The 22,808-nt window shown below is 39.7% G+C and overlaps 1 protein-coding gene and 3 non-coding genes across 5 annotated transcripts; all 4 read right to left on the bottom strand.

Annotated features, from left to right (window-relative positions):
- Window positions 1-9,526: 9,526 nt before the first annotated feature.
- Window positions 9,527-9,599, bottom strand: trnaa-agc (transfer RNA alanine (anticodon AGC)). The gene has a single exon. It is a non-coding gene; the product is annotated as a tRNA-Ala (tRNA).
- Window positions 9,600-13,247: 3,648 nt separating this feature from the next.
- Window positions 13,248-13,320, bottom strand: trnaa-agc (transfer RNA alanine (anticodon AGC)). Its single transcript has one exon. It is a non-coding gene; the product is annotated as a tRNA-Ala (tRNA).
- Window positions 13,321-14,361: 1,041 nt separating this feature from the next.
- Window positions 14,362-14,434, bottom strand: trnaa-agc (transfer RNA alanine (anticodon AGC)). The gene has a single exon. It is a non-coding gene; the product is annotated as a tRNA-Ala (tRNA).
- Window positions 14,435-15,965: 1,531 nt separating this feature from the next.
- Window positions 15,966-22,573, bottom strand: LOC113013427 (dnaJ homolog subfamily C member 16). Of its 2 annotated transcripts, XM_026154312.1 has the most exons (15): window positions 22,405-22,573; window positions 21,877-22,058; window positions 21,729-21,795; window positions 20,870-21,194; window positions 20,575-20,759; window positions 20,354-20,458; window positions 20,116-20,274; window positions 19,674-19,804; window positions 19,387-19,570; window positions 19,085-19,264; window positions 18,473-18,549; window positions 18,224-18,304; window positions 17,958-18,047; window positions 17,697-17,867; window positions 15,966-17,596 (listed from the first exon to the last, which is right to left on the bottom strand). In XM_026154312.1, the coding sequence occupies exons 2-15, from the start codon at window positions 22,047-22,049 to the stop codon at window positions 17,149-17,151; spliced, it is 2,376 nt and encodes a 791-aa protein (XP_026010097.1). In that variant the 5' UTR covers window positions 22,050-22,058; window positions 22,405-22,573; the 3' UTR covers window positions 15,966-17,148. The 2 variants fall into 2 exon arrangements, with proteins under 2 accessions (XP_026010097.1, XP_026010096.1); XM_026154311.1 differs by having other exon boundaries at window positions 21,877-22,573.
- Between the last annotated feature and the right edge of the window lie 235 nt (window positions 22,574-22,808).

Below are 22,808 nucleotides of genomic sequence, written 5' to 3'. Positions count from 1 at the left end.
TTTTTTTAGACATACTCCACAACTATAAAATCAATCACGGTCTTGGATCGGTTCTCGAAACCTTTTCCACTGAGTTTCAGATTCAAGCACGTAAAAAGGTGAAAGTGCCATGGATGCCATAAGCAGGCCGGAAGACTTTGTTCTTTACTGAAATAACGCTAAAGCTTTTATTTTGAAACTCATGATGACACACATGAAACAAAATTTCTAGATGGAAAGTTTACCGGGATCTGTTCTACCTCTGACACGTGTCATTAAACACTTTGATTCGGGTTTCTTCAACATATTGATCATCATTGGACATTTTAGCCTTATATTCTCATTGTCTTATACGCTCACTGTCCACAAGAAGGTAACTTTAGTGCCTTTCCTCTACAAAGATGTCTCGGTTCAATTAAGGCTTATTTTTCTGCAAATGTCTGGCTCCACCTAAGTACGTTCTGTATGATGACGCCACACATAGTTACACCTGGACTTAATCGTCTTAATTTATCATCTTGTGCATTCATGTCCGGCAGTTTCTAAATGACACGCAGCCTTAGGAGGGGTTTTTGTGTGCAGACCTACAGCTGAATGACAATGTGGACCAATTTACATTTTAGTTCAATGTTTTTTTTGACGGACAGCATGACGTCCTGGCACATCTTCAAAGCACGTGCATATAACTGCCACGTTGCTGCATTCGCCAAACAACAGGGACTACTGGAGTTTTATGTTTTTCACAAAAATGCAAACAAATTAATTGGTTTGTGTTCATTTAAACCATGATAATAACTTATTGTATTTTCATATTTTTGCTATTGTATTTGATTTTTATTAGAACAAATACAAGATGCAGGATGTCAGAGCTGGACATGAATATTAGATGACATTTACTACCAACTGGTTTTCTATGAGCAGAACTGTTCACCGCAAAATGAAATGAATATATTTTACCTCTGGCCTGCCTAGATTATTTCATTGTAACTTATTGTAAGATTTGGAGAAATGTCTTCTGCCTTATGTTAAATATGATAAAAATAAATTTTCTTCTCTTGTGGTGCTTAAAGAGACAAATTATGATTGGAAAAACTTGTCATAAATGCATAAATGTCTCTTTTCATTAATCATTTGTGGGATACTCAAATAAATAAATAACTTCCTGCAGGGACTACTTGGAACTATTTCCTCTGGTTCCACTGGCCAGATGTGAATTTCATTTTGAGGTCAACCGTCCCATGATAAAATGAAACGTCTCCAGTTTCTCTGACTCTGACCTCCTCAGTCAGTTGTTTCTGCCTCTCCAGCCTTCTCACCTGCCAATCAGGTGTTCCTTATGCTCCACCCCCTCAGGTTATAAGCATGAGGCATTTCAGCCACTACAGAACAGATTTGCAGGTCACACATCACCAGCCATTGACAGATGACTTCTTACAGGTTGCATGATGCAAACTGCAAGTCTTATTGTTTCCTGTGTGTCTGTAAGCCTGTTGAAGCAACGTTTTTGTTTTTTCCCCAGCTTTTTTAATCTGTTTCCATTTAATCTGTACCATCTGTTCTTATGATCATTACATGCTGGGAATCTATACGTGAATATTAAGCTGTTCATAATGTTGGCTAAACTATTACCTAGAAACTGCCTGTATATTCGCTTTATATAGCCTATACTCTTGTCTTTTTTTTAATACTGCTTGATTCTTAAATAAAAGGGGAATGCTATGAAAGCAAAATAAAATGAGTACACAGTAAGAAAACATGTCCCTTGTATTGCAACTTGAAAAGAAAGGTCTGTACTCTGTCCTTGTCCTTACTTCTTTTTCTTTCTTTTTTTTGAGAAAAGCTGAATATCAACAGCTGATCTGAGCCAGGTCACTGTGGACGTATGTAGCTCTCTCCCTTTATAGGCCACACTTGAGCATTTCTTCTGTACATAGAAGCGTTTTCAAGCTGATGGAGAATAAAATGTGGCAGCCAACATTAATAGGAAGATGAGAAAATTTGATCCAAGTTGATTTTTAAAGGGGTTGGTGATTTTGTTTTGTTTTATCCAACCAGTGTAGCTTGTAAAACATGACATTAAAACTGCCTCCTGTTTGTCACAGACTTCACAAATAAATGTTTGTTGAATTTTAAAGGAGCTGTTCTCTTGTCGTGTGTACATTTTTTTTTCTTTTTTTCTATACACATTTTGACTTCTGCAGTGTTTCACTGACACAAACTCAGTTGCCGGTAGTCAAGTGAGACAGAAGTAGTTTCATATCAAGTGGATCTTTCCATCTCAGTTTGTTTAAGTTTAGGCAAATTAAACCAAGTTAAGGTCAGATCATGCAATGCAGGCACCAGTGTCAAAGACATCAAGATGCCTGCATTGCATCTTGCCTGCATCAAGATTTATAAGATGTCTTATAAATGCTCACTGCTGCAGCTTTTGTCAATTCTACACCAGAAAACTAATGTCTATAGGTAATGTCCATTTAATTTTAGTGGTTTGTTTTTAATGAACTGCACTCCTGGTTTACTTGAATGACTGGACCTGATATAAGAATTGTACTTGTTTATTGCAATTCTAGGAGTAAGAATTCAAATTGAAAAATTTTAAAAATCTAATTAAAAGATTTTCAAAACAAATATTTTAAGAATTTACAGAAGCAGAAAGGGTAACGTGAAACTTTGAACCCCTCACAGTATCTTGAGTTTAGCACATAAATGACACTATATTGTTGTTATTGTGTATTTTTCTAAATGGCACAACACCGGCTTTGCCTCAAAGTTATCAAGCGCTATCTCATCTGACCACACTGGCCATAAATGTCCAGAAGCATGCATACATATACATACACTCACTGGCCACTTCATTAGTTACATCTTGCTGGTATTGATTTGAACCCCTTCTGAGTACTAAGGGGGAAAATCCTCCATACCATTACACCACCACTAACAAGCCAAATCATTGATACAAGGGTCATTGATACATTTTAATCCATTTTATTTTGTTAATGCCAAATTGTGATCCTACTTATCCAAATGTTGCAGCAGAACTGGAGATCATGTTTTTCCTATTTTCCATTGTCCACTTTTTGGGGGATCCCATGCACACTGTAGCCTCAGTTTCTTGTTCTTAGCTGTCAGACGTGAGGTCATTTGCTGCTGCAGCCCATCTGCTTTAATGTTCTCATTATGCCTTCAGAGCTTTTCTACATCCCTTGGTTGTAAGTGCTTGTTTGAGTTACTGTTGCATTCCTCTCAACACTATCAGGAAGTCTGATCATTGTATGACATAAACTGGGCTCTTTTTTTATAAACAAAACTGAATTGAAGAGGTGTACCTAATGAAGTGGCTTGTGAGTGTAGAAAAATTGTTGAAAAAAAAAACAGATCTTACTGACATGCTTAAATTCATAAGTATTTATCATCTCTGGTAGGGGATGCAGAAGAGCTTTAGCAGTGCTCCATCTGATTAGGTGGACTGGACAGATGGTGTTTTATTGAGACTCAGCTTTTGGAAAATGCACACAATATAAAAGCTCGAATTATACAGGAAAATAATTAGGCAGCAGTTGACTTCCTGCTCCCTTTAAAAACAGCCAAAATTGCTTGCTAAACAACATAGCATTTGATCTAGTTTTGTGTGAAGCTATAAGAGTTCTATTCCTTTGTCTTTAAACCCCCATGTGGCTCTGAGTGACAATAACACTGTGTAGGTTGGAAGGAAATAAGATCGAATGAAATGTGAATGTGATCAGAAGGATAGGAAGAAGAAAATATCTCCAAGGAATGGAAGAGGAACAACAAAGAGTAAAAAGCTCCTCAACAATGTGTGAAACAATCTAATCCATCAGTCTTGTTTGTACGACTAAAGCAGAGGAAAGTGAAGATGGACTCTCGGGCTGCCGAAAAGCGTTGCAAAAGAAGATCGTGAGTGGGAGTAAGGAAGAAAGAGTGTTTCCTGTAGGATCCCTGTGAGGCTCTATATAGGAACAATTATGCTTTGAGTGCACTAATAACATCAGCACACTTTCATGCTCACAAGAATAATGTTAACGTGCACATTTAGCAGGCAGGTGTTCCATGTATTACAGTTTAGCGTGGTGACACATCAAATCCCCTTTAGTTTGGTCACTACTAGATTGCATTAACTGGAGAGAGACTCACCCTCTCCTCTTGCTTCATTTTTGGATTTGCACAGACTTTGTGCAATTTTGTATTTAGGGCCAAATTTCCACTTGGAGGAAATGTTTGATTGTCTCTTACCGTGCAAGAAGGATCACATTAGTGAAATGTGCACAAATACATGAAATAACATATAATTACATACGAACACACTGTTATCAAAGTCTCTTTAAAAAGTACCCCTTATCGCACTATGAAAAGAGAAACTGGATTTCTGAGAAGGTAAAATTTAAAACACTTAATAAAACCTAACATAATAAAACCTAAAGCATCTTCTTACACTCACACGTAGTTTTTAACTTCCAGTTTATGTAATTTTAAACATGATAGGGCAAACGTTCTTACCTTCTTCTGACACCATGCAGTCCTAGGACCATGTGTCAGAAAAGGATGCCCCACCTTCAAATCATGCTTGAGTTGATAGTGACTCAAACACAGCATTGGACTGAAGTTTTTCACTTTTCCAAACACCCTGATTGGTTGGCAGCATTTCAGTTTACGTGTACTGGGCATGAGGGTTAAAAAAAACTTTCTGTTGCCTTGGAGCAACGCTGTGCTGTAGAGGGTTAATGCATCCATCCATATTGCACTTTATTACTTCTGTTCCTGTGTACCATCATTTAAGATCCTTGATCTGCCTTGGTGTACCTTTCAGTCTGATTTACTACCTCTTCCTCCATCTACACATCCTCTAAGAGCAAAAACAAAGTAGAGAACAAGCACCAGCAGTCCTGGAGAAACAGGAAGTGACCTCTTTATAGCAACATTTGAGAACAAAGGAACCACTTCCTGTTTTGACCAAACATATGGTAGTGTGGGGTAGTGAGTTTTTTTAGTGGATAATTTATTTAGATACTCCAATATCTAGATTACAATTTGTTTTCTTTCATTCAAACAAATGATTTAATTCTGTTAATGATTTAAACTGTAATGTTATGGTCTCTTTTTACTTTCTTTCCTTAACACAGACACTCTTATACACAGGATGTGCATGATATTATTAAAGGGAAATTCTTCTTAGGTTTGCATACCAAATAATCAATATTAAGTTTTCTTCTGGTATAAAACATTACATAATGTTAGCAGGGTTTTTTGCCCTGGTTTGCAGGGTGACTGATGTATGCGGATAGTTCCAGCTTTCATTTGATGAGAATAATTCCAAACTGTCTATTATATGTTTGTATGAATACCAAGTACTCACAGACAGGTCTATTAAGATTTTTAATGTTTACTCCATACTGCCACAATTTAAAGGGAAGTAATATACAAGACTAAAGTTCAGACTTCCAAGTGTTGTCTGCAAGTGTTGAATTCAGTTTTATAGCTGCCCAAAAAGGTGTAAGCAACACAAAACCCAAACTTATTAAGTTATAAAAAGGGCAACTGAGCATAATTTATGAAGGTAAAAACACCCACAAACAAGCAGAAACTGAAATCCTGGTAGAGCATTAAACTAATCATTCAATGTTATGGGTCCCATATTTCCGCCAGGCACAGAGTGCAAGAAATTTGCATCTGAGTATTAGAGACGTTTCCTCGATCTCTCCAAACCTGAGTAAAAGGAGTAGTTGTGCAAAAGTTGCTGTAATTCTTAAACTGTTGATGCTTTATTTCGTTAATTACAGTTTCAACTGCTTTAAAATCTGCTGTGGTGTTGTTCAAAGACCAAATTCTAATACTGTTGTTATGCAATAACATGAGGGATCACTCTAAGAATACATTTCAAATTCTAAACCACAGCTACAATTTGTGAAAGTGCAAAAATAATAGTAGATAAACCAATTAAGTATAGATTTACCCATTTCACAACTTAGTACACCAGTTGATTCTGTGGATTATCCTTAAAACACAGTTGACCTGAGCTCAAAATCCCCATGCAGGAGTCAAAATAAGGTTTAGCTTTAACTTCAGGGCTGTTTGATTCCTTGTTAATCATACCAGCTCAGGCTGTGGGATTACAATAGGCCAAAACATCTAAGTTTGCCACATGTTTTTCTCTGACTTTGAAAAGTTAAACCTAGCAGTAGAGGGTTGGCTCAAACTAATGAACGGATTTAACAAACATTTGGGAGCACTGCAGAATCTGGATGTGCTGAGATTAATGATGTAGATTCCTGTGTCTGTGTGTGTAAAACAAAATAGAAAAACAGAAAATAGGTCAGCGTTAGAGGAAGCCTATGAGTTATTGTCTATATATCTTATACAAGAGCAGTCACAGAGGGGATGCAATAATGCCAGTGTAATATAATAATTTTTTTAATCCAAAACTGTAAGCTGTAAGTGCCTGTACTGTAAGTACAAGCACAAAATAAAGTTATACGAACATCCTAACTCCTCTTATAAAGGAACCTACCAATGGTAGACCCAAACCCAGGACCATCATGCTGTGAGGCAACAGCGCTGACCACTGGACTGGACCACTGGACTGGACCACTATACTGGACCACTATACTGTTTAATTTTACATTCACTTTCAGTTCAGTCCAAGACGGTGGCTGTTTACACTTCTACATAATCTGCATTCACAAAAAGCTCAACGGAAGGTCAAACACAATGAGATCCATGTCACCCGTACCACACAGCTCACTTATTATGAATTAAACTTACATTAATTGTCTCTCACGCTGCAAGACCAAAGCATGTGGAGGATGCAGGGTCTGTAGTCATTTAGTCCAGTGATCCTAGGTTTCTTGGGGACAGGGATTATGGTGGAGGACTTGAATTTCTTTTATTCCTCGTATTGTATTGGCACATCTTTGTTTAATCGGTTATTCTGTTACTTTGCCACGTTACCTCTCGTGCTGTCGATGTTCAGTACAAGTCCATATGGCCGCTGTTTGACAAAAGTAAAGGTCAAAGGACATTTTTTTGGTTTATTCAGTCGTCATTGACAATAAAACTGCACATTAAGAACCCCAGTAATTGTGTCCTGTGTGGCTACCCAGGCTACACATATTTGAAAGTTAAAGAGTAGGCTGTAGCTCTGGTCCTCCGGGATTCATACCCTTTGATTATGGACAGTCCATCTGTCCCCACTTCTCCTTCTGGGATGGACGTACTGATGTGTGCTCTCGGTCTTCAGTATTCTTGGGGACTGCCTAATCTTCTTGGTCACAGTTAAGATACCACGGTTTATACAAGTTTCATTTACTATAACATCATGATAGAGGACTATAACAGCAGACCATTTTTGTTTGTGCTTTGGAAAGAACAAAGCGTGTGGAGGATGCAGGCATCGATCCCGCTACCTCTCGCATGCTAAGCGAGCGCTCTGCCATTTGAGCTAATCCCCCTCCTGGTCTGTGTCACAGGTTACGTTCAAGGGCATGTATGCACATAAGTAAAACCATTACTTCAATCACAGGGGATCTTTCCATAAAAATGCATCTTTGAAACTTACAGAGTAGGCCGTAGCTCTGCTTCTCTGGGATTGATACCCTTTGATTATGGACAGTCCATCTGTTGCCTCCCCACTTCGCCTTCTGGGATGGATGTACTGATGTGTGGCCTCAGGTCAGAATCAGAATCAGAATCAGGTTTATTGGCCAAGTATATGTGCAGACACATACAAGGAATTTGGTTCCGGTAGATGGAGGCTCTCAAGCACAGCAATGTAAATCACACACACACACACACACACACACACACACACACACACACACACACACACACACACACACACACGTGTCTATATATACATTGCACATGCATACACATACATACACAAAGCTGTGTAAACTAAGTATAAATAACCAATCTAAACTTATATACATAGAATACAGAAATGAAGTGGAATGAATACTACAGAATGTACATAAGGTGCAGTTGCAGTCTGGCAGTGGGAGCAGTGTGACAGGCCAACTGTTTAGAAGGGAGATGGCGAGGGGAAAGAAACTGTTCCTGTGTCGGGTGGTCCTGGTCTGCAGGCTTCTGTACCGTCTGCCAGAGGGCAGCAGATAAAAAAGTCTGTGTGCAGGGTGTGATGGGTCTGTGATGATTTTCCCTGCCCATTTCCTGGTTCTTGAGAGGTACAGATCCTGGATGGAGGGCAGGGGGGCATCCTTTCTGCTGCCCCTACAGTCCGTTGCAGTCTGCTCCTGTCCTGTTTAGTGGCTGCTCCATACCAGACTGTGATGGAGGAGCACAGGACAGACTCAATGACCGCAGTGTAGAACTGGATCAGAAGCTCCTGTAGAAGACTGTACTTCCCCAGTTGTCTCAGGAAGTACATCCTCTGCTGGGTCTTTTTGAGGATGGAGTTGATGTTGGTCTCCCACTTCAGGTCCTGGGAGATGGTGGTACCCAGGAACTTGAAGATGTTCACAGTCGACACAGGGCTATCTGATATGGTGAGGGGGGGCAGAGTTGAGGGATGTCTCCTGACGTCCACTGTCATCTCTACAGTCTTAAGAGTGTTCAGCTCCAGCCGCTCAACTTCCTGCCGGTATGCAGACGCATCACCATCCTGAATGAGGCCAATGACGGTGGTGTCATCTGCAAACTTTAGGAGTTTAAAAGCCGAGTTCTTGGAGGTGCAGTCGTTAGTGTAGAGGGAGAACAGTAGTGGTGAGAGGACACATCCTTGAGGGGCACCAATACTGAGGGACCAAGTTTCAGAGGTGATCTCCCCCAGCCTCACTTGTTGCTTTCTAGCTGTCAGGAAGCTGGTGATCCACTGACAGGTAGCTGGTGACACGCTGAGCTAGGAGAGTTTGGAGGAGAGAAGTTCAGGCACGATGATGTTAAAAGCCGAACTAAAGTCCACAAACAGGACCCTGGCATAAGTTCCCGGGCAGTCGAGGTGTTGCAGGATGTAATGCAGCCCCATGTTTACTGCATCATTCACCGACCTGTTTCCCCGGTAGGCAAACTGCGGAGGGTCCAGCTGGTGGCCTGTAATGACCTTCAGATGGGCTAACACCAGTCATTCGAAGGATTTGATGACCACAGACGTCAAGGCGACAGGTCTGTAGTCATTCAGTCCTGTGATGGTGGGTTTCTTGGGAATAGGGATGATGGTGGAGCGTTTGAAGCAGGAGGGAACTTCACACAGCTCTTCGGTACTCTTGGGGACTGCCTAATCTTCTTGGTCACAGTTAAGATACCACGGTTTATACAAGTTTCATTTACTATAAAATAACGATAGAGAACTATAATAGCTGAATGTATTGGGGCCTCCCCACTTCACCTTCTGGGATGGATGTACTGATGTGTGGCCTCAGGTCTTTGGTACTCTTGGGGAGCGCCTAATCTTCCTGATCAGAGTTAAGATACTACAGTTTATACAAGTTTCATTTTCCATAGACATAAAGATTATGTCTATGTTACCATAACATATAACAGTGGAATGTTTTCATTTTAGAAAGATCAAAGCGTGTGGAGGATGCGGGCATCGATCCCGCTACCTCTCGCATGCTAAGCAAGCGCTCTACCACTTGAGCTAATCCCCCTTCTTTGCAATGCCACAGGTTACGTTCATGTATGTATGCACATAAGTAAAACCATTACTTCAATCACAGGGGATCTGTTTCTACCATTTGAGCTAACCCCCCCTTTTGTCGTGACACAGGTAATGTTCAAGTGTATGTATGCACATAAGTTAAAAACAATAAAAACAGGACCATGTGATGACGTTACAAGACGATGATGACCTGAACACAAACTGATTTATTTCAGTAATCTACTTGTGCACATAAATAAATACATTACTTGAATAAATCACGGCGGATCTGATTGTCACAAATGCATATTGCAGTGTGTGATGTTTAGTCATTTGTGACGAGGCATATTTAGATTCCAACCAAACTAAAACACAATGAGATATATATATTTTTTTTTATTTACTAATAACTCACATATTTTGTAGCAAAGTGGGGAGTGCTGGCACAGCTGTTACAGAGGACTCAAAGATACTGCTGAATAACTTTTAAATGTCGCTCGGTATGATTACAAATTTATTTAATTATTTAACCAGACCACCATGCTGCACCATTATACCATTCACTTCCAACAGAGTGGGCATACATGCTTACACTTCGATATAATGTGCATTTACAACAAGTTCATCAGATCATCGAATTTCCTGACATAGCCACTCCTAAAAAAATTGGCAGCTGTCTTGAATGTTTTCTGATGGATTGTTTGTAAATGAACTTATGACACTCCTAGACTGATGGGCAGCAACAGTTTCTTTTCTTTATTGCTGGCCGTTGCTGTTGTCTCTCCTTCGCAATTTGTTAACACACACCTGAATGCTGCAGACTAGCAAAGTACCAAAACTTCTGTGTTTGCAAAGGTGCTCACACTTGCTGGTGATCAGGTAGTCGAGTGTATTTTATTAACAGCACGTTGCTCCTACTTATCCTCTTAATTCCTACGGTAGCATTGAGAGTGAACTTAATTTTCCACTCAGTCCTTCTGCATTTTGTTAAATAAATAATGGCACAGGGTACTATGTCATGTGATTCTGTTCATCTGAGGTCATATTTACCTGATTTTAAGACCTGCTGAAGACCAGATAGCATACTAGTAATTGTTTTATGTCCTGATATGTAAAACCATAGGATTGAAACGGGGTGCACCTTCTTTTTCACATGACTACATTTACAGTAAAAGAGCTACCTGTATTCCAAGCAGTGACTGTAGAAAACATTTTTATACAATCAGTGATTTCATTCAGTTAGCAAACTGTGCAGTCAAAGCCTAAATGTCAAGCCAACAAATCTAGCAGTACAATCAGTCGGAGCTGGTATCTCTGAGTGTCGAGAATAAGAATAAATTCATCCTTCAAAGCGTAACTCATAACTTGATTTTTACCATTCATGTAACACGTTTGGTTTAGGGATGAGCTTTCACTTTCTGGTCCTATTGATGCCATATAACTGAAAACACATTAACACACACAAACAGGAACAGATGCACAAACACAGGATACAGTCAACGAGTCTCCACTAATTAAAACTGAACATAGGCTCGTCACTTGCCCAAATGTACACACACACATACACACACACACACACACACACGCCTACTCTAAGAGGAAGGGAGTGACTTCCCTTTGAGTCATTATTACTTTAAATAAAAATATAAACACATGACCTCATAAGAAATCCAGCTCAAGTGATCACCAACTTCTGCATTAAAGAAAAGATAAGATAAAAAAGCGTACTAATAAGAGCAACGAGACACACAGTGTGATTCCACTTCCACTTACTTTTTTTTGTACCAGATAATCAAACCAGCATACAGGAAAATGTTGACGGATGACCTTAAAGCCTGTATTGATAGCATTAGCTCAATACAGAGGGCCAGAGAGCACAAGTAAGCAAGAGAGAGGAAGATCACAAGAGACATGCATGATCAGATGATAAACCTCGCCCTTAGTTACTGTTGCTATGCCTGCCAAGACTGTATTGTAGCACACAAACAGCACAGTGTTATGCACCTGTCTGGTTCAAAAAACACCAATGGATCAAAAAAAAAAGACAAGAGACCATGTAGCACATGAAACTTCTTTATATTAGATAAATATAAGATAACATAACCATAAGCAAACTGCAATTAATAAAACTCTATCAAGACAAAAACAAAAACAAAACAATAAATACATAGTATGGGCTTTTCCTTCCTGTACCAGTAAAATATTCTGCCCCACACACACACACACACTTTGCAATTAATTTTTTTAAATATAATCTTCACATCATTTACGTTTAATTTTATGTATCTTAGAGAATAGTTCTTCCAGTCTCTTGGAAACTGCGTACTGACAGGAAGTTGATTTGACTCGGTGTGTGGTGCCATCTTGTGACGGAAAATATGACAGGCCGTCTGTGGATTTGTGCTAATTATATTCATGTAGGAAATGAGAGAAAATTATATAAAGAATTTAATCACTGACTGTAAAAACAAAATAAACTGACAGAAGGAATTTCCACAAAACATGTACGACTGAATACAACCAAATGTTGCGAAGCCAAACATGAACACAACACCAGACAGATGTGAGTGAGATGAAACAGCATTCATTTTTATGTTATTTGGACTTACCTTGCACTAGCACAGAAAAAAAAATGTAATTTATATGCTGGAATATGCAGAAAATAGGTTTAAATGTTAAACAAATTTCTTCCAGTCAGAGAATGTTGCATATAATTTAATGTTTGCTTCATGGGTAAAGTTAAAAGATTAAAACTAATAAAACTAGTTTCAAAAAGAGACTTTTTCATTTGATTACATTTTATATGATGGATTATGCAGAAAAAATAGAATTGGGCTGAAAGATCTATTGCTTTATTACCTATTCAGGTTGTGAATCATTTTTTAAAAAGTAACTAATTGTTTTTAACTTTGCAACCACATTTGTAATTTCCTTGTTTAAGCAATTTATCACGTTAGACAACTTTTATTAGTAAGGGATCGCGTGATCTGTGAGCTGAATATGTGCGCAGCTGATTAAGGAGCGAGTGTCTGCGTGTGTGGCATTCTTCTAAACTTCTAAAAACAACAACAACAACAACAAACCTAAAAACTAAATTACCGGCATTTAACCACTGAAATGGTTTCCTTCTGAAGTCCTTTTTTACACAAACGACATTTTCCTATTCATAATATGGCCCTGGTGATTTCTTTGTTCTTCTTCTTTTTTTGGTCCTTTTATTATTTCTGTAAAACATAAACAAAACATGTCTGTCTTCAGCGGTAAATAGTAAACTGCTAATGGTAATGATAAACTATCATGCGCTCATATAATTGTAAAAAAAGAAACATGTTTTCATAGGATATTTTTTCCAAGTACTGCCTTTCATTTGTAAGACTTTGTCTTTCAGCTGTCTGATAAGTCAGTCATTTTAACTGCCATCATTTTAGCATGATAGCATCAAAACTGTTAACATGCCAGGGGCCCTTCTCCTTCTGGGATGTACGCGCAGATGTGTGGCCTGAGGTCTTCGGTCTTCTTAGGGACTGGGTGACCTACCTGGTCAAAGTTAAGATACCACCGTTTATACAAGTTTTAATTACCATAACATAATGATAGCGGAGTAAGACGACCGTGTCAGCGGAAAATCTTTGCTTTTATTTGTAAAGAATAATGCGTATGGAGGATGCGGGCATCGATCCCGCTACCTCTCGCATGCTAAGCGAGCGCTCTACCATTTGAGCTAATCCCCCCTACTTGATACTGCGTGTTGTGACCCGATGATGAACTGAACACTACAAAACCCTGATACATTTTAATTCCATTGTACGTATGCATATTATAAATAAAGCACAGCGGATCTGTCTGTAAAATGCGCATTTGAAACTGTTCAAATATGAGACGCGCCAAAAAGGCAGAACTGGCATTTTTGCTCTACACATGCACATTAACTTAACAAGCGTTCCACTTCTAATCAGTAGTTCCTGTGCTTGTGTCATATTCTTCATAATGACTGACATTGTCATGACACAGCGTCATGGATTCACTGTTCGAAAGAAATGTGCACACAGTGTCCCTAATATACCCTACTGCAGTGTGTGATGTTATTTAAAGGTTTAACACTGATGCTTAAGAGGCTCATTTAGACAACAAAGCAAACTAAAACACAATTAGATGTTAAGTTTTTCCCATTTACTAATAACTCACATATTTTGTAGCATAAAGAGTTCTTATGGCACACTGTGAAATATGCGAAGTGGCAATTATACGGACTCGGGGAGTGCTGGCACAGCTGTTAGAGGGGACCTGAAAGCTATTGCTGAATAACTTTCAAATGCTGCTCGGTATGATTACAAAAGTGTATAATTAAAAGTTTAAAAGTGCATTAAGCTGGTTAGGCATTCTGAATGCTTCAACCGCACCATGCAACAGAAATGCACTGTTTTTGTAACTTACTGAGGATATTATTTAAGGATTCGAGGATTCAGGGATTATTGATTACTACTTGATGTAGTGCCCAGGGGGGAAAAAAAGATGGGAAATGTGACTTTCCATGACCACACAAAAGCTGTAAGAGTAACTAGCTTTACTCGAATATTTTTGAAAAGTTAAAATTGCTTTAAAACGGGTTGTCGGGTCACCCTTCATGTAAGATCCACCTCCAGTTCAAAGTCTTGCAAGACCTTCGGTCAGAAGTGATCATTTGATGGAGCTGGGACTGCACAGTTTATCAAATTTTAATCTGGATACGCTCAATTAAATAGCCACAATTTTGACTATAGTCAAAAACATTTTGGAGGATGCGGGCATCGATCCCGCTACCTCTCGCATGCTAAGCGAGCGCTCTACCATTTGAGCTAATCCCCCTGTTGCTCTCAACAACGCAGCTCAGGGGAAACAAGGTTAAATGTCAGATAAACTTTTAGAAAGTTAAAATAATGTATCTGGAAGTGTGTATTTTTGTATGAAACCGCATTAAAGCATGTTTGAGAACTCTCCCATATCCTGTAAGGAAAGGATAGAAGTCTTAAGCCTGTATTCATTCTAATGGCAAGCAGAGTGAGACTTGTTAATGTGCAAAAAGAAGGTATGTTACATAGAATTCATATCTACTAACTTTATTTCCTGGCATGCTCCCTGTTGAAATGAAGGCCAATGTTAGATATCCATATTCAGAACCACACCTGCTGACATGCAAAAACATCTGCTGGAAAGGGATTAGATGACCTCAACAGATCTGACAGATGGTTATTTTCATATTCCAATACTACCTTGCCACATGAGATACCGCTGGCTCCTCCCTCTTGGCTGACTACTAGAGTGAGGAGTGTGTTTCTCTGTTTCTATGCATAGATTTACCTGAATGTAACAGGAGTGCTATGAGAGAGAGCAGAAACACTTCAACATGCCACGATCCACTGTGAAACAGTGCATACGCTGTTAATATTTTCCAGTTTCTTACACATATGCCTGTTGCTGTGTGCATGCATGTTTGTTGCTTATCTCAACCACTGTTCATTCATGAAAGGCTGTGTTATGTGGGAAATCTGATTGTTAATACAGTAGCCCACATTAAGCCCAAGCTCCCTGTTGAAATGAAACAAATAATAATTTATAACCAAGTGATGCAACATGGAAACTATTATTATATTAATATTAGATTTACCTGATTTAAAAGCATTATGAAATTTTCCAGTTCAAACATGCACTTGAAAGTATGCCTTCAAAACCTTCTGCCAAACACACCCTCTAAGGTGTGTTTAAAATTGTAGAAACCCTGTTTTTTAACAAGACCATTATCTTTCATTTAGCCTAACCAAGCCTAAACACAGTCAATGAATACAAAACAGAAGAGAGCCTTTCTTCAGAATTTTATCTACTTTTCCCTCGCAGCAAGAAGGTCCAGGTTCAAATCCACCAAGCGCCCAGGGCCTTTCTGTGTGCAGCTTGCACACAGATACCTCAGCTTCCTGCCATAGTCCAAAGACATTCAGTTAGTGGGGTCAGGTTACTTTGTGATTATAAATTGCCCATAAGTATGAATGTCGGACCTGTCCAAGGCGTACATCACTTCCTGCCTGTGATAGGCTAGAAACAAATTTCACCAGTTTATGCGCACTATTAGCAAACAACTTGGGTTTTTTTTGGGGGGGTTTTGGTAGCTATTTAAATAATTCATAAATTTCATTGATTCTTGCATTTGATAAGCTAATCTATCTACTTCCCCCCAGCTACAGCAGAAGAAGCCCCTGGGGCAACTGTACTCCCAGATCATTAAACTGGAATATAAACTAATCTCTCAACACATTACAATGACTTTTAATCCATAAACATAATGCATTTAATTACTACTAACAAGAGGATAAATACAGTATTAAAGACCACCTGAAACATCTTATGACAGCTGACACTTTTTTACTTAATCAAAAACAAGTAACTGTAGTCTCAGTAGTGTAAAACATTCACTGTATCTTTCAAACAAAGTCATTTTTAAAATACACGTCGTATAGATAACATGGTTATGTGCAATATTCACATCACTATGTACCAACAAAAGTATTGTAACAGTTTTTTTTTTACATTGAATGTGAACAAAACAAAATGTATAAACTAGGCAAGCATAACCTAAGTTCCACTTTCAGTTGGGTATGTAATTTAAGATGGCATGTTAGTCAGCCTCAGCCAGTTGGAAAACATTCAGAAGATGAAACGGAGAGCCTGTTTATTATGTTTGCTACATAAAGCTACTGGCTAAGATTTCTAAGTAGGCCAAGGTTGTTGAATAAATATTGTGTGTATCAATAACCCCATAACAAAAAAGCGACAAGAAAAAAAAGGAGCATGCCTCGAGGTCCAGGGTAAAAGGCATTGTCATGACATGTATATTGCACAGGAATAGTCAGCACGATGGAGATAATGTATAAACTTATGAGTGAGATGCATACAAATGCAAAGATGTTTAATGTTGGGTTGACGCATCTCTTTTCACAGTATTCATCAGTGAAAGTTTCAAACTCCTTCCCCCGTTTGTCTAACTTTGCAGAAGTGAAATGTGACGCTGCAGTTGGGCAGCTGACATTGAGCTTCTCTCTACAGCTTTCCTAATTTAATCTGTTACACTACTATTTGTGCCACATTTTAGGTGTATAACTGAGTCCAAGCCTGTAGAAGTCCTGGAGCGTCTTGCGAACTAGCTCTGACAGACTATAACCTGACTCTAAGGCTTCTATCGGCCTCTTTCATAGTGTGAGTAAATATGATTTATGGCCATGAAATCCAGATTGTAGACGTTACCACAGTGATTCTGTTTCCTCTTCACAAGGCTGAAGCAGCATTTGCCTGAATAAAAATATGACTAACAGCAGTTTAAAAAAAAAATACAGCATGCAACGAGTACTGGAGGTACGCTAAAAGGCCTCCTCCACAGTAGTTAGACTAAAGCCAAGTTTATAATTTTGGCCCAACTTAGGAAAAATCTGTACTTAATATATATCTCAAGTGCAAAAAGAAAAAAATCTTCAGTAATGAATGAAACCATTTCAGTGTTACAGTAGATAAATACTAAGTCTTTCACCTGCCATCTATTTATTGGGGGTGATTTTGTCAAGTCCTGGCCAGGCTGGGATGTAGTAACGAGGCAAAGTGCCTTCCATCAGCCTTTCCATCCACAACCCCAGGCGGTCCAGTTTGTGGTGGATCTGTAGGGTGGATATGCTGCGAGCTCGGTTGGATTTACGTGGTGGGTGGTCATCGCGGGACCTGGACCTGGACCTCCCCCCAGAGGCGGCTCCTTCATCCTCGGACGACTTGCTGTCAAGGTCTTCCCCGGTGTAGACGGGTTTAAACAGACACAGGTACTTTTTATGACCGTTAAGTGCCAGCACGTAGCCGGTGTAGTCCATCTTGCGGTTTGCCCCTTCGTCGTCATCGGCATCAATCTGCATTGCATCTTGGGTGTACTCCAGCAGTGTGTTCATCCACTCGCTGTGCTTGTCAAGATTCAGGAAGGAGAAATGTAGTGTCAGGCTCCTAGGAGGGTGCAAACAAGATTTAGAAATATGATAAACACACAAAAGAAACTCACACATACACTGGATTTAAGTTACTCCAGAGTGAATGTTTGTTTTACCCAGTGAAAGAATAGACCTCCTTGGCAAACTTGCTAAGGAGGATGTTCTTGGAGGCATCAGTGAGCACTAGCACTATGTTCATGTGTCCTGGCCTCAGCTTCACCAGGTTGCTCATGTAGGTGATATCTGTCAACTCAGTCACCTCCACAAAATTCTTCTTGGGAGGCCGACTAAAATCCACAGAAAAAAAACGCAGAGCTGAAAAACATTTTTCGTGCATTTCGCTCCCACAAGCAACAGAGGAAAAATTATAGTCTTGCCTTGATGTACTACTGCTCCCTGATGACCCATTTTCTGCTTTTGTTCCATCTTTTGCCTTTGGTTTTGTCTGCTTATCATCACTCGAGTCACTGAAAAAACACGGAGAGAAATTCCAAAAGTCATGAACAGGAATAGCAGAGATTAACAGCATTGCTGCTTTACCCCCCCCCCCCCCCCCCCCCCCCACCCCCCACCCCTTCCTCCTGGTTTTCTTTGTACTGTTGAAATTACAGAAACAAAAAATGTGTACATTAAATCAGCCAACCTGAAGGCCTGAATGACCACGGTCCCAAACAAGATGAACAAGGCAGAGAAGATGAGGGACAGAAGGGGCATCATCTCACGCCTGCAAGTCATCAATGAGACACAGTGTATTTAAATCGCTAATGTGTACTCCTCCGTATCAGAAAGAGAACGTACGGGGTGCACTGTTTGCAAATTAAACACTGCCGTAGTAGCAGTTCAAAACTTCAACAACTTCTGTTCATAAAAAATAAAAGTTTGTTCTACTTACCAGTTGTTATGCAGAATATCATCAATGACTTCAGAGAGGTAATCATAAGATGCATAGATCCATCGGATTATAAACATCTACAGAACAAAAGCATTAACAGGGCTTGGTAGAACTGATGGTTGGTAAACAGGAATCTTTGCAGATTGCAGGGTTCAGACTTTAAATTGTAAGTGAAAGATGAACGTAGTTAAGGTAATATCATCCATTAAATTAGAAATCTCTTTGTTACCTTCTGAAAACCTAGGAAATTACACTCTCCTATCATAGCCACGTGTGAAAATACATCCTGTTTCAACTTGTGTTTTTCACAGAATGTTATTTACAAGACAAACATCACGCTTTTTTAAAAAAATGCTTGAAACTGAAAATCGAGACCACAAACTCATGAGGGAAGTATTTACTGATGTCATAAATTAAGTTAGAAGTAATGTTGTTTTCTCAAAGGCTTCCATATAATTAGACTTCCAATCAGTCGCCCCCTGCTGGTCATTAAAAAAGCTGCAGTTTTCAGGCATTTCTGCACTGGTTTCACTTTTCAAGCATAGAGGCTACATCCATCTTTAGATACAATCTATGATTGATACCCATGATTTCCACTCAAAGAGAACATACAGAGGCAAACTCATTGTTGAGTTCAGGCAGCATGGCGTCATGGATGAGAATGGATGGGTCCTTCTGTAGTCGCTCCAGCTCCTCTTGAAGACACTGCTTGTCTTCCTCACTGCCGTTCCAGGCGGTAACTGGCTTGAAAAATGCTTTTCCTGCAGCATTACGTCGCTCAAGGATAACCACCTGAACACACACCCCAACACATCCAAAAGAAGATGGGGGATGGGAACCCAAGAAAAGAATTTATAAAAAGGTATAGCTTACAACAGGACACTACACTCTCAATACAATATATGACACTCTACCTGTGGTTGCGACTGCACACTGTCCTTGTTTTGTGTGAGGATGTCACAAAGCGGTTGCTGTAGCCGTTGGTAGACATAGGCAAACCTCACAACTTCCCTGGTATTGGTAGAAGCAAATGAGAGAAACGCCTGATTCCCAAAGGAAAAGATCTCTTCATCACCCGTGATCAGCAGGACACAATATCTGAAAGGAGGAGAGACGTTACTGTGAATGACAAAAATATGATTTTGCAACAAAACCGGTGAACTTGCTTAGAGTCATCAGGAGTAAACAGATGTTTTCCTACTTCCTGCGTCTATGAAACTGTTTGACAGGACAAAGCTCATCAAAGAGCTTCTGATTGACCAGCCGTGGTGCGAGGAGAAACTTGTTGTTTGACATGAACTCGTCAATAATTTGCTTTTTCATTCCTTTTGCCTGTCAAGAAGAAAAAAAAACAGAGTGAAGAGACATTTTAATCAAGTTTTTTGCATGAAGTTCACAGTGGTTTAAGAAACTAAATAAAGGAATTACTTTATTTTAGAGATGATCGGATTGATCCTAAATGTTAATAGTATCAATACCAATAGTGGCATTGGATGGATGCTAGCACAATATCCTGTAAATTCACTATATAGTGTACTGAATTGTGTTTTTTAGGTTAAAAGTACTGATATTGGTATTGGCGCCATAGCAAAAATCGCAGTATCACACAGCACTACTTTATTTCAAGTATTGTTTTAATTTACCTGTATAATGTCAGCCGGCTTGTCAATGTTCTCTTTGAAGACGAGCATTGTTGGAGCATAAGTGTTAATATTAAACTGTTTTTGCAGATTAGCAGTCTCTGAAAGGCCCTGGTCCACATAGCCAAACTGCAAGTAGTCCTTATAAGCAAAAGCTGCCAACTGTGTAGATGCAAAGATAAGTGATTGGTATGTTGATGCACTTCAGTTACATGTAGCATAAAAATGAGCAAACACTTACTTTATATAGCAGAGGAACAGCAGGCACTTGGTCGAACAGAAGCACATGAGGCTTATTGAGCTCGTGCCAGCTGTTCAAGAACTGCAGGTCATTCTTGTCAGTTACCTGTAGTTTAGAAAACAAATCCTTTTTAATAAATGTAGTCTAAAAATCCCTCACGATGCAATGTCGTTTTTTTGTTTGTTTGTTTTTTCATTTTTGCAAGACCTGCAGACATTTACCCGCTCCACAAGTCTCTGAGGAAGCAGATCTTCTACAAATTGCCTCAGGTGCTCCTTCGCAACAGCATAATGGAAAAATGTCACTTTGCCATTGATGACTCCGAGTATCGATGGAGTGCGGTGAGCACCGAGGTGATTGGCTAACCGTCTCTCATAGCCTACATCCACCACACCTACTCCAACACCTGCATAAACAGGATACCAAGAAAACACACATCATTACTCACTCTATACATTTACACATCAGGAAGGGGATGCATGATAATTCTGGATGATTTATAGGTTCACTCCAAACCTAGGCTCTCCATCTCTTGCACCACTTCCTTCCAGACGGGCTCAATATGGATGCAGCTGAAGCACCAGTCGGAGGTGATCTTTATCAGGTACGGTCTCTTGTAGCTGTCAGGCACAACGTCATTAACGTACTGGTTAAAGTGTAATGTGTACTTGCTGTCAGCAAAGTCTCTGTGATTCTTGCTGTTAAAGGGAAAGTTGAAGAAGGACTCGTCGAAGTAAAAGCTATCGTGGCGATGGCCATAGTGAGTGTTGCCATATGGCTGAGTATCATCCATCTGCCCGTAACGGTCGTAATTGGCACGTTTTTCCTCATTGGACAGGATCTGGATTTGCGGTAGAACAAATATAAATATATTATTAGCTTTTACTGACTCACACCACCTAATTCAAGTTTTACTTCAATGCAGATGAGGACAAAAATATTAGCACTCTGGATGAGAATTTTTCCAAACATTTCAGTTTGTATTTTGGTTGCTTACAATATTTTACTTCACACACAGAAAGAGTAAATTGGATGATAAGCCTCAGTATTAACTTGATTTTACAAGCTTTGAGCATCACAAAGTTAAAGCATATCATTGCACAGCAGTGGTTTGTGCTATGACTCAATAAAAAGGTTAGTTCTTCAGAAGGTTAATAATGTTGACCCTGGTAATCTTTGTTTGTTTGTTTTATGAAGTCATACGAATCTTATGTGCATTAGGAAATAATTTATGTTTTCTTAAGAAAACTAGTATTTTTAGAAATGCCATGCTGATAATCTCTTGCTTGGGAAAATGTTGACAAAACCTGGGAATCATTTTGTCCTCATCTGTATATGCAACACACCATTAATATTATTTATAAAACCAACTAACCTCATAAGATTTAGTAATCTTTATAAACATGTCCTCAGCACCCGGATCTTTGTTTTTGTCAGGATGCCTAGAGAAGATCAGTTCTATTAGCTCAGAGTACAATGAGGTTTAAAACCTGAAGCCCGAAGTGTCGTGAGGAAATACTTACCATTCTTTAGCAAGACGCTTGTAGAACTTCTTGATCTCTGCCTGACTTGCCCCCTTCGTTACTCCCAATATTTTGTATGGGTCCATCTCGGGCTCAGCATAGACAAGTCCCGCCAGCAGCACATGGAGGACCACCACAATGGCCAGTGGCAGAGACAGTTTTGACCGTGCCATCACAGTTACCTTCAACACATCAGAGGAGCGATCGCCATTCATTTAAAGTGGGCAAAAAATGTTTAGGACCTATATTTTAGATGGCTTGCATATCTGAGAAACCTTTCCCTCCATTAGCTTTCTGATGATGGGAAAACGGTGAAGGCAGGCACGATATGCTAAAAACAGTATTACAGCATGCTACATACAGCACCCAAGCAAGCTAGGCGATATACGGCAGCTGAAAATCAAATATAATTATGGTGTCATGTTACAGGGCCGTGACAGTAACGTTGTTCCTCGAGGATAAACCCTTAGTGTTAGTGGCGTTGCTACAGCGGTTGTCTCAACGCGACATCTCCACGTTTCTAGTCACCTGAAGCAGATGCAGTCAGCCGGTACAACGCCACATAGTGGGGGAAGGTTTTGCCCCCTTATTTGCCCCGACTCAACGCTGAGTCGAAGCGACAGCGAAATGTAAAGGGTGTGTTCAGCAGCATCCCACAAATCTTCCAGGGCAAGCCGATAACCTGCTGCTGCTGCTGTGAAGCTGGAGCGAGAGTAAAAAAGGGGGTGGAGTCCGGTGTCGAAAGTCATTTCGGGAAATTGAGTGTTTTGTCGACAGGTTACGTTTCTCTTCGTTGTGCGTTTGGTTTAATGCTCGTCGTAACGCGATTTAAGCTTCAGCTGGCCATCGGTCGCTACCCGCGCGGAAGCGAACGCGGGGTAAATAAATCTAACACACCCTCGCTTTTTTCTTCATCCGCTGTAAGTGGACCA

This window comes from Astatotilapia calliptera, chromosome 20 (assembly GCF_900246225.1).
Source record: "Astatotilapia calliptera chromosome 20, fAstCal1.2, whole genome shotgun sequence".
NCBI lineage: Eukaryota > Metazoa > Chordata > Actinopteri > Cichliformes > Cichlidae > Astatotilapia > Astatotilapia calliptera.
Note: the sequence above shows the minus strand (reverse complement) of the source record. Positions and strands in the feature narration are given on the sequence as shown.